This window comes from Stegodyphus dumicola, chromosome 1 (assembly GCF_044657685.1).
Source record: "Stegodyphus dumicola isolate Sdum_Otavi_A_Nest chromosome 1, ASM4465768v1".
Lineage (NCBI taxonomy): Eukaryota > Metazoa > Arthropoda > Arachnida > Araneae > Eresidae > Stegodyphus > Stegodyphus dumicola.
In genome coordinates this window covers 295,331,265-295,347,185 of record NC_140768.1, presented here as the reverse complement: position 1 = coordinate 295,347,185, position 15,921 = coordinate 295,331,265, and the positions used below count along the sequence as shown (strand labels likewise).

Here is a 15,921-nt window from a genome sequence, read left to right as displayed (position 1 = left end):
AAATATATTTTAAAATACGGGGCGCCCCTAAAAGTTATATCGGATAATGGTCCTCAATTTGTAAGTAATATATTTGAAGACATGTGCCAAAAACTGGGCATACGTCATTTAAAAATGGTCCCGTATCGGCCGCAATCAAATATAGCGGAACGGGTCAATAGAAATATAGTGAAAATTATCCGTAGTTATGTTAAAAATTTTCATAAAAGCTGGGTAACTATGTCAATGAATTTGCTTTCGGCCTTAGGACCGCAAAACATGATACAACGGGCAAAACTCCTGCTGAGTTATTTCTAGGGAGAAAGATTATAACACCGTTAGATAAATTATTTTATGTGCAACAAAGAGCCCCAGAATTTAAAATGGGTGATATAGAAAAACTAATAAAAGAAGCAAAAAAGAATACGGAAGTAGCACAAAGAAAACAGAAGCTATATTATGATTTGAAACGACGGGGAGTAACTTATAAAGTAGGGGATGAAGTTTTAAAAATTAAGCATTCACTTTCTTCAGCACCAGAAGATAAAACTGCCAAATTTTTTCCACGATTTGAAGGACCATATGTTATAGAAAAAATAACTCACGCTGTTGTAGTGTTAAAAGCCAGAAATGGTGAAACCTGTTCCGCAAACATTGATCAAATCAAGCCCTACTTCGATCGTAATAAAATGCAAATCTTTTCAGATCTTTTGCAGGATCCGGCGCGGCAGACACCGCAGGTACAAGCTCCAGAGGTGGAAAAACGACAAGTACAAGGGCAAGCCAATGAGAGACAGAAGCAAGTGAAAAGAAAATTGCCCCGCGGAAAAATTGAAGGTAACAAGAAAAAGAAGCCGTTCCACCGTCCAGAAAAGAGAGTTCACGAACACCCCCAGAATGAAGAAGGGAGAAGGACGACGTATGTGAAGAGAACCAGGAGAAATGACGGCAACTATAACCCGGCTTTAAAACGGAAGATCTACTCATCCGACAGAACTCTCCGCAGCAAAAGTCGCCAAGCAGGAACACGACAGAAGTTTCCCGGTTCCGCCAAGACCAGCTGCCATCAAACGGCCAAGACCACAAGCAGAGGAGAAAAAGAAGATATTCAAGGGTGGCCGAACTGGTGAAAAAAGGAAGGTTCCAGAGGAAAGCACTGAAGGGCGAGCCCGTACAAGAAGGAGGATAAATCAAACTACTATCTGCAGTACCTTTAAAGACTGGGCCCAGAAAAGGATGTCCGAATATTACAAAGATAAGTAAAATTTTATGTTACTTTGCAAACTTAAGTTAATCTTTCATTCTTACTGCAAGTGGCAGATTTCAAGAAGTTTTACCTCATGCGAGGTCTACCTTTATCGCCAAAAGGGCGAGAAATGAGTTGTGACCGATTTTCTTATTATGTTTTCAATTACTCGCGCGTAAAACTAAAGTTGATGTATAATAGCGTTGTGTAAAGACTTAAATATTGTAAAAAGTTATTGTATAAATTTTATTTAAAACATTCTAGCAAGAGAGAAGTTTTAGTCTGAAAGACTTTTTGAAATGTATTATTTCAATGTAGAAAGAATTGGCACTTGCTTTGAAAAGAACAGAAGTTAACAAGGTACTACTAATGTATGTTTTCAAATGTGTAAAATTAACAGCATGTTGATATGTTCTTATATACAATGTGAACTGTTATTTTAAATGTTAAGAAATACCGTGATATGGTAAAAGTGAAAGTAATGTTAAAAATTTGTTATTCGTGTGACTCTAAAGACTAAATCATGGCAAATATGTGTTAAAGGTTGAATGATGTAGTTAGGCTCTCTGACGCTACACTTTAGAGTTAGCCACTTTTAGAATAGTACCTGAGGGTTTAGAGTTGAAATTAGGGTGTGTTAAGAGGTCTCGTTATGTTGAATTTTAACACGTTAGTGTTTTGATTGTAGGAGGAAGTGTGGCACACGTAGACAGAAACACATTCGTGTTTGGTGTTCTTTTACAACACATGTCAGAGAGCACGGGGAGAGATAATTAAAATAGTCATGAATGAAATAAGAATGTTAAGAGAAGTATAATTGTATATGTTACTTGCCATTTCATTCTGTAACATTTCATTAAACTAGTTTTCCTTCCAGATCTCTGGAAGGAACCAGAATTGAATAAAAGCTCCTGTTTAGATGCAGTACAGATGAAAAAAGATTGTTGTATATCCTGGGAGCTGCTATTGTAACAAATTTCTTTCTTTTAAATTTCTAGTTTCTAGCGAAGTGTGTTTGTGAAAGATTGGCCTCGCGTTAGATTCTAGAGCTAAAAGCTTTCAACAAGGTCGTTTTAGACCTCAGTTTCAAACTAATTAACTCTGGCGGGAAGTATGTAAGGATCTTAAGTTTTACTAACGTTTATTTTATTTTAAATCTTTACTATCACTTCTTATTTTCTACTTCCGGACAGAATTATAAGCGTGAAGGTTTTTATGCAAAGTTTGTCTGGCGAACGCCAAGTATTTAAGTTGTGGCCTTTTGCCAAGCGAGAGAGAGGAAGCAGTTGAGTCAAAGCAGGCCGCTTACCTTAGAAGTTACGCAGTTGCTGTTTGCCTTCCAGGCCAGAGGTTTTAATCCTCTTGATAAATTTAAACGTATTGTAGTGTTCACAGTCTCTGTGCTACATACGCTTCCTGTTATTATAAGGCCAATCTTCCACGTGTATTATTCTAAAGTTAAATTAGAGTTTAGTTTTATTTTTATACTTTTACGTTAGACCCCAAGTGGCGGGTCAGTGTATTCCGAAGTACGGAAGTTATTGTATATAGAGAAAAATAAAGGGTTTTGTATACCCTTCGTCTGTATCCTGTCTACTTACCCCAATTAGTGAACATAGCTTTAGTAAGCTCTCTGTTCCGAGTCAGGTCCTTGTATGTTCCCGAAGAAGGTTAGAAGGAACATTGACCCTGATAGCATAAACCAAATCCGAAAAACTAATGGCCACGTGGAAAGAAGTAAATAAAATGGTGCACGTGGTAAAACAATAAACAGTAAAATATTCTCGAAAATGTCGGTTGATAGCACAAACTAGACTAGAAGAGAAACACGCTAATGTGACAATCAAAATCGTAAAAACAACCTTGTATTTAGCGTAAGTATAATAAAACACTCAATCGATTTCGAGGGCAGCTAAAGGTCCCTCCTCATCAGGAGAAAGAAATACGTAGAAAGAAGAAAATAAAGGAGAAGGAGTCACAGAAACACGTGGTCCTTATCAGCACTGCACGTGGTTGTAACTAGATTTTTAATCAGAGTTGCACTGGCCGCCTACTTTTACTGAGCCAGGCTATCTGATCGAGCATGAAAAATTAGCGAAGTTAAAATAGGGAGCGAGGGGCAAATGCACCTTACGCTCAAAATTTGAACTTCAAATAATGGAAAGCAATTCAAGTAAAAGATAAAACACAGAAACACAAAAACAGAAAGGGTGTAAATAACCCTTTATTAACTCAATATTATTCTCAGATGGCACCGGCTCGTGCTTAGAAAAGCCAATAGTTTTGACTTAACTCAAAAGGTAAACTTAAAATAGAATAGAATTAAGTTAGCCTAACGGCTTTTCACAGGTTTCTTAACGCGCACGCAGGCTCTGACTCTTAGAAGTCAGCGTAAGCAAGCCTAATGGCGAGAAGCGCTCAACGCCACAGAACTAGCAAATTAAATATACACCTGCAGAACACGCTCTAAAAACACCTTCCAAAACCTTCCCCTAAATACTAACTTCATTCTTTCTCATTTGAATACACGCGCGCTAACTCATTTACATTCTGGCAAGAAAGCGGGTTTGAAAACGAGATCATTAGAAAAGGTTGCTTCAAAAAGTACTAACTTAAATAAATCCTCACAAAGTATTCCCACCTCAGTAACGGTTTCGGGTTTCAGGATGTATCTTGTTATTTCTGCGCTCTCGATTTCATAAAAGAGTCTCTGTTGAATTCTCCTCAAATCTTGTGCCACTTGTAGAGGCTTCAGTTCGTTTATATTTTTAAATGATGTCATATGCTTCTTCTCGGCGACAGATTTTCTGCTGCGTTTCTTGTTCTTTTCTGCGGTAGGTTTCTGGCTTTTATTTCGGACGCGGGCATTTTTCCTTTCAGGGGATTCCACCCATAATGTCTGGCGCTTAGGATATTCTTCCTCAATCTGATGAATTACTGAAAATAAATTTTTCAAAATTTTCGATTCATATAAGAACATAAAACTGAGTGTCATAGATCATAAATTATTTTTTCGTACGAAAGCAAATACTAATTTAATTCGTTTCAAACAAAATACTTGTCATTTAATTAACTATTAAGCAGAATACATTATCTTCGATGCTATTGCAAAATTCGAAGCTACTCTCTTACCTTGAACTTCCAAGGGAGTTTGGCTTAAAATGAAAAAAAAAAAAAAAGCATACTCAGATTATCAGGTTCTATGTTCCGCATTACTTTCTTTGGGAACATGCAAGGACCTGACTCGGAACAGGGAGCTTACTAAAGCTATGTTCAATAAATGTGGGAAGTAGACAGGATACACAGGAAGGGTATACAAAACCCTTTATTTTTCACTCTTTACAATAATTTCCGTACTTCGGAATACAGAGACAAACTACTTGTGGTCTGAACCTAAGAATATAAAAATATAACTAAACTCTAACTTAAATTTGGAATAATAAACGTGGAAGATTGGCCTTATATTAACAGGAAGCCGTATGTAGTACAGAGAACTGTTAACACTACAATACGTTTAAAATTATCACGAGGATTAAACCTCTGGCCTGGAAGGCAACTAGCAACTGAGTAAAGCTTCTAAGGTAAGCGGCCTGCTTCGACTAACTCCTTCCTCTCTCTCGCTTGGCAAAAAGCCACAACTTAAGTACTTGGCGTTCGCCAGACAAATTTTGCATAAATAAGTTAACGCTTTTAATTCTGGCCGGAAGTAGAAAATAAGAAATGATAGTAAAGATTTAAAATAAAATAAACGTTAGTAAAACTTAAGATCCTTACAAGATGAATGACCTTGGGCTCAAAATCTACAGGCTTTTCTGCCTAGCTTTATCTATTAACATTTAACGAGCATATACAAATACACTGATGGAAAATAAAATCCCATCACTGAGAAGAAGTTGTGCAAGGTAAACGAAATTTGGGGAGCGAGTTCACACATCTTAAAGATGATGTCGATTCAGATTTCAAGCTAGATGAATAAGTACGGTGCTATTGGCGCCATTCTGAGCATTCAAGTAACATTTTCTTCAAATACAAGAGGTAAACTTTGTATAATTTATCTTCTCGGCTGGGCGTGAGACAGATTTGAGTCAAATATCTCTTTAAGGAGACGAAGAAGGCAGTAGCAGCAGCTTACTGAGCTTGAAAGAGACAGTGCATTTGGACTACGAGAAGCTGGATTTTCACAATATTGTGAAACGTTTTGGAAGTAATGTATCCACTGTGCATTCATGCTGGCAGCAGCAGTCATTGGAAAAGTACTATACCAAGAAGGCAGGGGTCAGTCCTTTTGAGATAATTATCTCGCCACCGCTCAAAGGGAACACCGCTGTATTCGCTGCATGTCTGTGGAATCTGTATGTCACATTGCATCCGCAGCAGACATTCGAGCTTTTTTGGCACCAGAATGTCAACGCACTTGAAGGTAGAAACTTCTTAACTTAGGCTGTAGATCAGCTATTAACATGGCGTGACGCCTCAACCTCTAGAGGCGATCCTGCAATGAACAAGGTCAGGTTATATGAACGCAAAACAAAAGCTACCAGGCTCCAACTGGTCGCCGAAAAAAACAAAGGCAACGTCAGTCAAAGATCATTTCTTCCTGAGTTGACCAACGGAGGCGAAACCGCAGAAGACAGCTTTTGAAAATCAAATATATAGCGATCACAGGGCTCGAAAGAGACTTGAAAGTATCCGTACTGTCCCTTCCGAGCCTGAACGGACCACTGAATAGTCGGTGTCTTTAATCCTGCGAAGATATTCTGTGCACCCTAGTAGTCGTGTCTGTATAAGTACAGATCTTAGCCAGAACGCCAAGGGTTGCCTCCCAGTCGATCGTCGGGGGGGGGAGCACCAATGTGACGCACCAAACTGTAACAAATGGATTACTTTGAGGGGCAGTTCCGAGCTAAACGCCCTTAACTCCGAATCACCTCCAATTGCGACTTCGCAGGAATCAAATTAAAACTCACTGGTGGACTGAGTGGAGATCTGCTGTGTTGACATACGTTTCTGCCTTAGTGCCAGTGATGGACATATGTTGATTAGAAGGAGTCCAAGTGAACGTTTGGAACCAAGCTGTCTTCGACGTAGACATATTGAACCTACGCCAAGAGTTATGATATCTAGGGAGCAATTTCCCATGGCAGCAGAAGCACTCACACCATTATTCAACGCACAACAAATTTGTAACTCAAATTGCTGATTGTTGTACTGCCATTCTTGATCAATATTCCAGAGGCCATTTTCCAATAGGATACTGCTCATTACCATGCTACTGCTAACAACCAAGATGTTCTACACAGTGTCAATATGTTGCTTTGGCCTGCGGCGTCACCCGATTTTTCTCCCGTTGAGCCCGTAAGAGATATAATTTGACAATAAGTACATCATCCACAACTAGCGCGGACCGTTGCTGATTTGACTGATTAAGTGCAATAGGCATATAACTTCAGCCCGCAAATAACGTACGCCACCTTTACGACATAATACATACGTGTTTTGAAAGCTTGCACTCGACATCATGGCAACTACAGCGGTTATTAATGCACCATCATTTCACATTTGAAATAGCTTTTCTTGCACATGTTTTAGCCTATGACCTTGAAACATTAACCAAATAAATATGTTACCTAGACAAATGCTTTATCTACATTTCTATGCCTCTAAACCGATTTCTTCTTAGTACCGGGATTTAATTTTCCATCAGTGTAAGTACATTTAAAAAATGAAACAGAATATTTAAATTTACTTTAAGTGATGGAACAAACATTTACTTTAAATTATAATCACTTACTAGAATAAATATTTTCTAAATTATGAATATTTGCTACATATCTAGCTTTAACACCTATTTGAAGTTGTAGGAATCGACGCTATCTCAACTGTAAACTCCCAGAAGCGTAAAGACAGACGCACAACTTATCGCTCTGTCTTGCTTCTAAAGCACAGTAAGCATAAACTCAGATGAAAGTTTAAAACATGTCATGTTATATTGATTTATCTTGGTGCCTTTCTATGTTATATGTTATCATCTATGAATTCTTACGTAGTTTTCAGTATGCCTTGGTCATGTTTTCAACATACATATATCTATGTTTCCTCCTGATCTTAGCTGATATTAAAGCGAAATTTTGCTATGAGGATACATAGAAATAAACTTACCTTTGCTGGCTAATGCTGCTGTCTTTAAAAACTTAGTATTCAAGCTATCATCATCAGAATGAACTAAAAGGTTACATTTTTCTCGAATATCATACCATCTGCCTTTATTTCTCCACCTAAGGGAAAATTCTCTTATATTCGAAGAACAAAAAAGAGAAAATGTATACTAACGTTTATATCTAATTAACTTAATAAACACTATAAGATTTTCATGTAATGCTCCAGCCATTAAGTTATTACACTGACAGAATTGTTGAGTTTAAATTTACATGCATTAAGCAGCAATAAAATAAAGGTAAGGAAATACTTGTCATACCTATCATGGTAAAGAAATAAGGGAAAATTAATGAATTTGTAGAATTTTTTACAATTTTCTTGCAACATAAGAAAAAAAATTAACAGAAAGATTAGCAGAGTAAACAGGAATTCATTATTGTAAAATTTTTTGACCAGTTCCTCTACATATCTTATCTTGAAACAGATGCTTTATTTCGCCGTATTTTTCTAATTTGGAATTGGCCAGTTCATTGACAGCAGCCTACTTTTGAATCGATTTTGAACTGTTCATCAGTTAAAGTTATTACACTATTGCTGTATTGCTTTATTTCGCCGTATTTTCTAATTTTAGATCTGTCCTGTTCATTGACATTGCTGCACTTTTAAATCGATTACGAACTTTTCATCCGTCATACTATTAGGCTGTTGTTTTATATTTTGCTTGCGTAGCTCTTATGTGATTTGGATTTTTATGAATGAAAAATTCATGTAACCTGACCCCCTCCCTCGCTATTCAGGAACGCTAACATCTACGATGATTCAAAAATCCAGTTATGAGACAAGAAATGTCTGTAGAATATTTAAGCAAAATGCTGTGCTAAATTTAAAGCATTGTGGGACACAGGAAATAAAAAGGCATGCCGTTTAGATTTTCGTGCAAGAAATTGTCTCTTCAGGTTTAAAAGGATTTCGTCAGTTCTCAGTTTATTTGTGAAGCTTCCGTATTTTCTATTTATTTTTGATCTTGATATGCTTTCAAAAGTGTTCTTGGATTATTGAACTTTTAGAACTTGTTTGTAAGAATATAATATTGAACTGTTGTTTACGATACTACCCTAGATTCAAAATCACGGAAAAAGATACTTTCTCATTATCATGTCTGCAAAAAAATTTTAAAAATAAGAAAATTTGTGAATTTTCTATAAGTTTACAATACTGGTAAAAATAAAGAAAGTGACAAACCTCAGAAGATTTAATTTTAATCTCTGGGCTTTCATCTTTCGGTGTATTGGATCGGTGGAATAAAATCTACCATAGTTTTGTTGTCCTGTCCCAGGGTTTGCGATCCAAAATGACAGAGGTTGTAGAGGATTATCTTCTCGAAAATAATATCCGCTTTCTATGTTCTCCTCATCGAAACCTAAAACATATGAAAGTCTGCTAGTTCTACGAAATAGTGCCAGCTCATGCAGATTGGGTAAAGATACATTAGAAGTCAGATACACGTTCTGGTATTTTGTTAAAGCTATTGACTTGAATGATTCAACAGATTTTACTTTTTTGATACCTTTCTCAAGAACAGGAAGAGAAGTGTTTTGGAAATATCTGACGGCTTTTAAAATTTGGCGGCAGTCTTCTTGATACTCTCGCTTCAATTCTTCCTCGCTTGCGTTGTTGTCTGTCTCATAATCAGACCATTGCTGCAATGTTTTAAGGGCAATTTTCTCCGAAGAAAAATCATCAAACAACCCTAATTCGGTGCTTTTTTTTCTTTTTGGCGGTTTTGGTTTTGAGTATTCATTCTGATCGATTTGGTCATGGTAACTTAATGTCAAGTCGAAAACGCATCCATCAGGTATTCCTTCTCCAAACCTTCGAACCAGTCGCATTTTTTTCCTTACTTCTGCTGCCTGTCTTCCATTTAAGTCTTTTGATCCTTGATTGGTCTTCACATACGAGGGTAACTGTTCTCCATTTTGAATAGTTTCGGCTTTCGTATTTATTGTTACATTCTTTTTACTCCCGCTGCTTGTTGAACCAGACTTGAAGTTACTTAATCTGGATTCACCTTTTATCCATTTCAGCATCGACGAGCATTTCTTTGCTGGTGCCGCTCCATATTCAAATGATGCAGTTCCTTTGGAAGTTTTGTTGTCAAAAATTGCTATGTGGAAGGTTTTGTTTAAATCGAATGCCTTCTGAGAACATCTTCGTAAGATACGCAAACAATAAATAAATTTTTCATCTTTCAACTGATTTTTTATTTTCTTGTCCAGATCTATGAAAGGTATTAGCCTTAGTTCAACATTAAGTTTTAACTTTTCTTTAGGAATTGTTCCATGGAGAGATTTCCATTTTGACCAAGCCGTACCACATCCTCGATGTTTGATTAATTTATAGAAGCTGTACGAGCCGTCTAGGGTGCAAATTTCTAATTTCCTTCTGGAATATTTTGTTATTCTTAAAGTCTCTATAGGAATCATGCTGAGAAGAACTGAAGAACTTTCCTTATGTTTACTGGTATTTATGCTTTCAATATTATATCTAAAAAGGATAATATAATTTGCAGTCATACCTGAAAAGAAATACTTGTATTACTGCGATATAGTTAGCGAAAAAATATAGAAATAAAATATATAAACAAAATTTCTTGGTAATTAATTAAAATAGCTTATCTTAGTTAGAAATTAGCATTTTTTAAAAGAACAAAATAAATTCATACAGAACAGCAGAATACTTTAACGGTTCATTGTTTCAAAAATTCTTTTATTGCCATCGTCATCTACTTCAATAGCCTCTTCCAAAATTTAACTTTACATGAGTTCTAAGGCTCCTTTTTCTACGTTCATAAATAGTTTTAAAAATGCAATAAAAGTAGAATAATAAGATTCCATAGGGTCGGCGGTATTATATTTAGAACTCTGGGCGAATTTTTTTATTCGAATTAAAAAACGTTTGAAATCGTTATATAACTTTTTACGAATAGTGTGTTAGTACATAACTTAAAACTAAATTATAACTCTGATCCTTATCGGCCAGTCGAAATTTAGATATTTTTACATAATTTATTTTAAAAAATTATTCCTTATTAAAAAGTTTTAAGTTAATAATTTAAAGTTAATTTTTTCGGTATTTTTGGTCCTTAAAATCCCTTATAAAAATATCATCTGCTACGTCCTTTATTTATTTGAAACAAAGCACCCGTAATCAATTAGCCGATCAATTAGTCGATCCGTAATCAATTAATCAATAGATCAAAGTCGCTAGTCTACTTCGTCGTGTTTGTGACGCTATCGGTCTTAAGTAAATTTTATTAATTTAAATTTATAAAAGTTATGTTCTTAACTTGTTGCACTTACTGTATACTTATTAATACGAACAATGCTGTCTATGCGTTGGGATAAATTTCTTGAATATTTAGTTGCTTAACACGTGGAGTGCGGCGCCGAATTTGCTGTCCTTTCCGTTCAGCCGGCGCGAGCGATCAAGCGGTGCAATGCTGCAGGGTGATCCGCGACTTCATGCGCTGATTAGAGCTTATCTGTTGGTGAGCTTTGTCGGCTACCGACATACAAGCCCTGCCTGTGCGTGACAAAGCTCGTGGTCGCCAATGTTAATACTGTCGGTTCCGCGGACCGATGCCAGCCAAACGAAATTCCAGTGCCGGTCCCCAGGGATCCAGCATTGGATTCAGCATCCAATTGGTACAGAATATCATACCAAGATATTAAAGATGCAATAAAATTAATATATTTTAATTATTCTTCAAGTGCAATTACGTTTTACCAGGAAATCAAGTACGAGAAGTACAAGGTTAGGCGATCACTTTTTAAAGTTTTATTAGCTAGCGTACTAATGCTTCATAATGCTTCATAAAGGTTGAGTTCTAACGTTGTCAGTTTTAATTTTCTAACGAAACTCACTCTTTTTCTCACCTAGAAGTTTTCAAGTAATCAATTAAAATTTTCCTATTTACTGATGATAAAATTAAAAAAAAAAAAAAAAAAAAAAAAAAAAAAAAAAAAAAAAAAACACTTTTGAGGAACTAAGGAAGTAATTGATTACGGATGATTTTGCAGCATTACAGAGTATTGAATCATAATAATGAAATTCACGTACTACGAAAAGGCTTAAAGCAGAAGCATCAGTTGTGTCATCAACAGCTAAAAAGTTAACGAAATGGTTTTTATATGTTCTTGATATTATCAATAACATCAGCGTATCTATTGATTACAGAAAATCTTCCGTATGACCACAGCAGAGATGGACGTGAGGCGAAAGCGGTTCTTTTAAAGGTTCCTTTGAGATGGTGGTATAAATGTCATAATAGTTGAAGCCGAGCTTCGTTTCTGGGTAACCAAACCCTCCTACGTCTCAAAAACTGGGTTAGGTGTTTCGGCATAAAGCTCGAAGTTTTCAACTTTATGCTGACATGGTATAAGAGTCGACCAATCAGAGCGAACGCACGCGCGAAACCTATTGAGCGGAAAAAATAGGCAGCTGTAGATAGTTCAGGGCAGCTATAGATACATCCCCGCATGCGCAAATTTAGCTTCTCTAATTGGCTACAGCAGCGGTTCTTAACCTTTTGACTAACACGTACCATCTAAACAAAAATTGAAAACCTGTCGTACCACCACTACAAAGTACTACTACCACGACCACTCTTGTTGGGGTTTTAATTTTTGAATTTAATAGTTAAAAATACCATCTATTTCGCTCTTGCGTACCACCGGTTAAGAACCCCTGGGCTACAGCTTAGACTCATTCTCGCAGGTGTGAACGGTACTTCCTCATTTCACGCGTTATGACTATGTCTCTATGACATTTAAGCCACCATTTTAAGTTTTATTCAGACGGTAATATAATTTCATAAGTGGTTTAAGCTGAGCTTCATTTCTAGGTAATTAGACCTTGCTACGTCATAAAAACTGGTTTAGGGGTTTGGCCATAAAGTCCGAAGTTTTCAACCTTATGCCGACTTTGTATAAGAGTCGACCAATCAGAGCGAACGCGCGAAATTTATTGAGTAGTAATGCTGTAGGTGCATCCACGCATGCGCAAATTTAGCTTCTCTAATTGGTTTCGGCTTAGACTCTGTCTCACAGGTGTGAACGGAACTCCCGCATATTATGCCCTATGACTATGCTTTCGCCACTATAGTATAATTGTCTATGCGTCTATGACAATTATACCACCTTCTGAACGGAACCTTAATTGCTTTCTCCAGCCCGTTAGCAAGTCCTAAATCTTTCCTACCCGATTTTGTACGTAAACTACTGAAATCAGCGGCCGGAGTTGCACATCTATTGTTTCAGTATATATGCGCAAATACATGCATCGATATTTAGGGGGTGATAAAAGGCACCCTAATGTTCTGCTCTCTTGTTCAGATTCACCCTGTATAAGCTAAAATTAAAAATTTTAAAAGAGTTAAAAATTCACATACTTCTGATGAATATAAAAGGTGCACAGATAAAGGCTTATGTAGGGCCTTGAATGAATGAGGGCGTAAATAAATGTGACTGGATGCAGAGGCGTGAATTTACTCCTTTGCCTCAGGTGAAAAAATATCTAGCACGCCTCTGGTGAGAAAAGCAGTCATTGAACATACATGGATACATCAATGGAATGACATCGTCTTTTCTGGCGAATTTTTCTTTTGCTTTCAGCAAACGGAAGTAAAATAAAGATTCAAAGGAAAGCGATTTTCGCTTGCAGCATCGTGATAGCCGATGCGCTACTGGCGGTACCGAAGTGAAAGACATCATGACTTTTGTCTAATGCATCTCTGTACTAGTCCGTCGGCTAGAATCATGGACTGGGACTCTCCTAATACGCACTGATTTAGATATAAGCATTACTTCCTAATATCCATTGCTATATAGCGATGGCTGCATACTCAGCAACCACCGTTATACATCTGAAGTTTTAATGTGCTTTATTTTCAAGGCTTGCTTGCTGCCAGGTTTCCACAGGTCATTGAACGCATAATAATTAAACTGTAAGGAATATGTTTATTTATCTAACTGTTAAACTTATAGAAAGAAGCGATAGGAAAGGAGTTAAAATACTTTCCTATCGCTTCTTAATTTCAACTTGCAACTTACGGCCGGAACATATTTTTAGAATCACGTTTGAATGCAAATTTGAGGAATAGTATTTAACTGGGAAGTTCTACTGTCTTAGTTAAAGAGAACCAGACATTCTGGCTAGTAGACGTCTCCTTTTTAGGCTACTCTCTCTTAACCCGTTCAGGACCAGCGTCGCGTATACGCGACGCAACAATTCCACTCCTACCAGCCCAGCGTCCCGTATACGCGACGCAACGATTCTGCTCCTACGAGCCCAGCGTCGTGCATACGTGACATTAAAACTGAACGATTTTTTTGAATTTTTAAAAGCCAGTAAATGGAGCTAAGTGGTAATTGTTTTCACATGGGTTGATTCATACGGCATTTGACCTTCATGTACTGGCATTAGTTTCTGTTTTGTGCTTCTGGTTTTGAGAGATTTATTGAAATAAACAAACTGGAAATCACGGCTCTTTATAAGTGCGCCTGTGAATTAAAGGGGCACATGTACAATGACACAGGCGTTATATTTTGGTATATAATGTATTTACGTATAATTTAATTATATATAATGTATATATTGACGTGATCAATAACGGATATCCCACCAGTGGGGGGTTTTTCCTTGATTACTTTCCGGTCATCGTGGACGCTATTTTCGATTTAAAAAAACAGGAAGTTATCTAATACAAACTTGATGTCACACAGGGTTCGAGGATGAAATATTTCTGAGTGTCTTTTGAAGAAGTTTTGGGACATGTGTCGGGGTTATATTCAGTTTCATTCCGTTAGCCATGGCTAAGAGACCTTACTTAAAAACTTAAAAATTTGTCCACAATCACCGTACACTATAACTTTCTGTCTAACTGGAAGACAGTTTCCGAAAATTTAAATTGACGGAAAAGTAATCCAGGTAGGAGAAGATGCGTTGTGTGCGCTAAAACCAAGGAAAAGCGAAAGTAAACAACGTATTGTGATTGCGAAATATGCAATTTAGGACTGTGTGTCGTTCCTTGTTTTGAGTTATTTCACACACAGCAGAATTTTTAAATTGGAATTTAATTACCTACAGGTAATTCTTATTTAGCTTTTTTTTAATTCCGTATTTATATTTTTTTTCATGTTTATAGTATTTATTTCTGCGTGTATAGTTATGATTTTAGTATTTTGTCTGTTTAATTTATTTCTATTTATGTGATATTCTTCACATTAATACACATTTAAAACAAATACATTAAATATGCAACTTCAAAAATTGAAGTCATAATATCAAAATGCTGAATTTATACTTTTTTTTTTTTTTTTTTTTTTGTAAAATTAGGCTGAACTGCTGAAAATGCACGGCCCGGTGGCGACGATCCTTCAGCGAATCCAGTCCCGTGACTGCGTTTCGTTCTCCCGGCGCTGGTCCCTGAGGGGTTTATTATTACGCTCGGCCGTACTTTAGGGCCTTGATAGCTTCGCAGTAATTAGCGTTAAGGGGCCAACTCTGTGAGAAGTTTGATAGCTTCAGCTATATCTTTTTAGTTAAGATTAGTTTAGTTCTTAGTCTCTTAAGTTCAAGAGCCCGAGTGTCGGCTTTATTGTACAACTCCAAGACGGAGTTCTGTTACACCTTATTGGAATAATAAAGGGTTATTTCACCCTTCTTACTTGTTGTTTTCTATCCCACTAGAACTAGTAACTAAGAACTAGTAAGCGATTATTCGCTTACTAGTTCTTAAGAATCTTCACATTCAACTGTAACTTAAAAGTACACAGTACAGAATCTTACAACACAATGCTTCAATGTCTACCAGGTCGCTTTGCTGTATTAACTCGCCTGTTTTCCCGATATATTGCCCATCGAACATTTCTGCTTGATATTTCGAAAACGAGTGGGCAAGCATATACCATCCGTGGTTTTGCATATGAAATTTATGTTTCAGTGGAATAGTGCAAGCACCAAGAAGCCTGCGCTCAAAGCTATCGAATGAAAATTTAAATTATGAAAGTTCACAAGAATGTTCCTTGTTTGAAGTCCTTTATAGTTCAAAAAGTTTCACAAGCCACGAAGCACGAAAATCTATGTGACGTGAATATCTAAATGTCAAGTAAAAATAGTAGAAGGCAGAGAATAAATTATACTGCCCATTAGGTCAAATTTACGTTTAGAATGACACATTGCTCACATCGTTAATGTCGTATCATATTCATTAATACAATCGTTATTAATTAGGCAAGATGTCTCGTGAAATTTCTTAGCTAGTTTTGTAGTACATGCTTTTGTGTTGTTCCAACATTCAGCTCCTTATGTATTTTGTTATTCCGCACGTACCAAGATACATCCAATATTCCAGTGTAGTGTTTGTTCTTAATAGTCTGTAAATGTTTCGATTAGTTCGGCATAAATACACCTTAGGCAGGTCAAGCATCATATAACGCGGACGCAAAATTGTTTTGTAAGCTAGTTTCTTTTGTATAGAT

At 36.6% G+C, this 15,921-nt stretch overlaps 1 protein-coding gene across 1 annotated transcript in view; it reads right to left on the bottom strand.

Annotated features, from left to right (window-relative positions):
* The window catches only part of LOC118199244 (uncharacterized), a 32,456-nt gene extending 22,507 nt beyond the window's left edge, over positions 1–9,949 (bottom strand). Inside the window, exons 1-3 of the mRNA XM_035371050.2 lie at positions 8,624–9,949; positions 7,385–7,500; positions 3,867–4,162 (exon numbers count right to left, since the gene is read on the bottom strand). Coding sequence (XP_035226941.2) covers positions 3,867–4,162; positions 7,385–7,500; positions 8,624–9,864 — 1,653 coding nt within the window. The 5' untranslated portion in view covers positions 9,865–9,949. The remainder of the gene's footprint in view (positions 1–3,866; positions 4,163–7,384; positions 7,501–8,623) is intronic.
* Between the last annotated feature and the right edge of the window lie 5,972 nt (positions 9,950–15,921).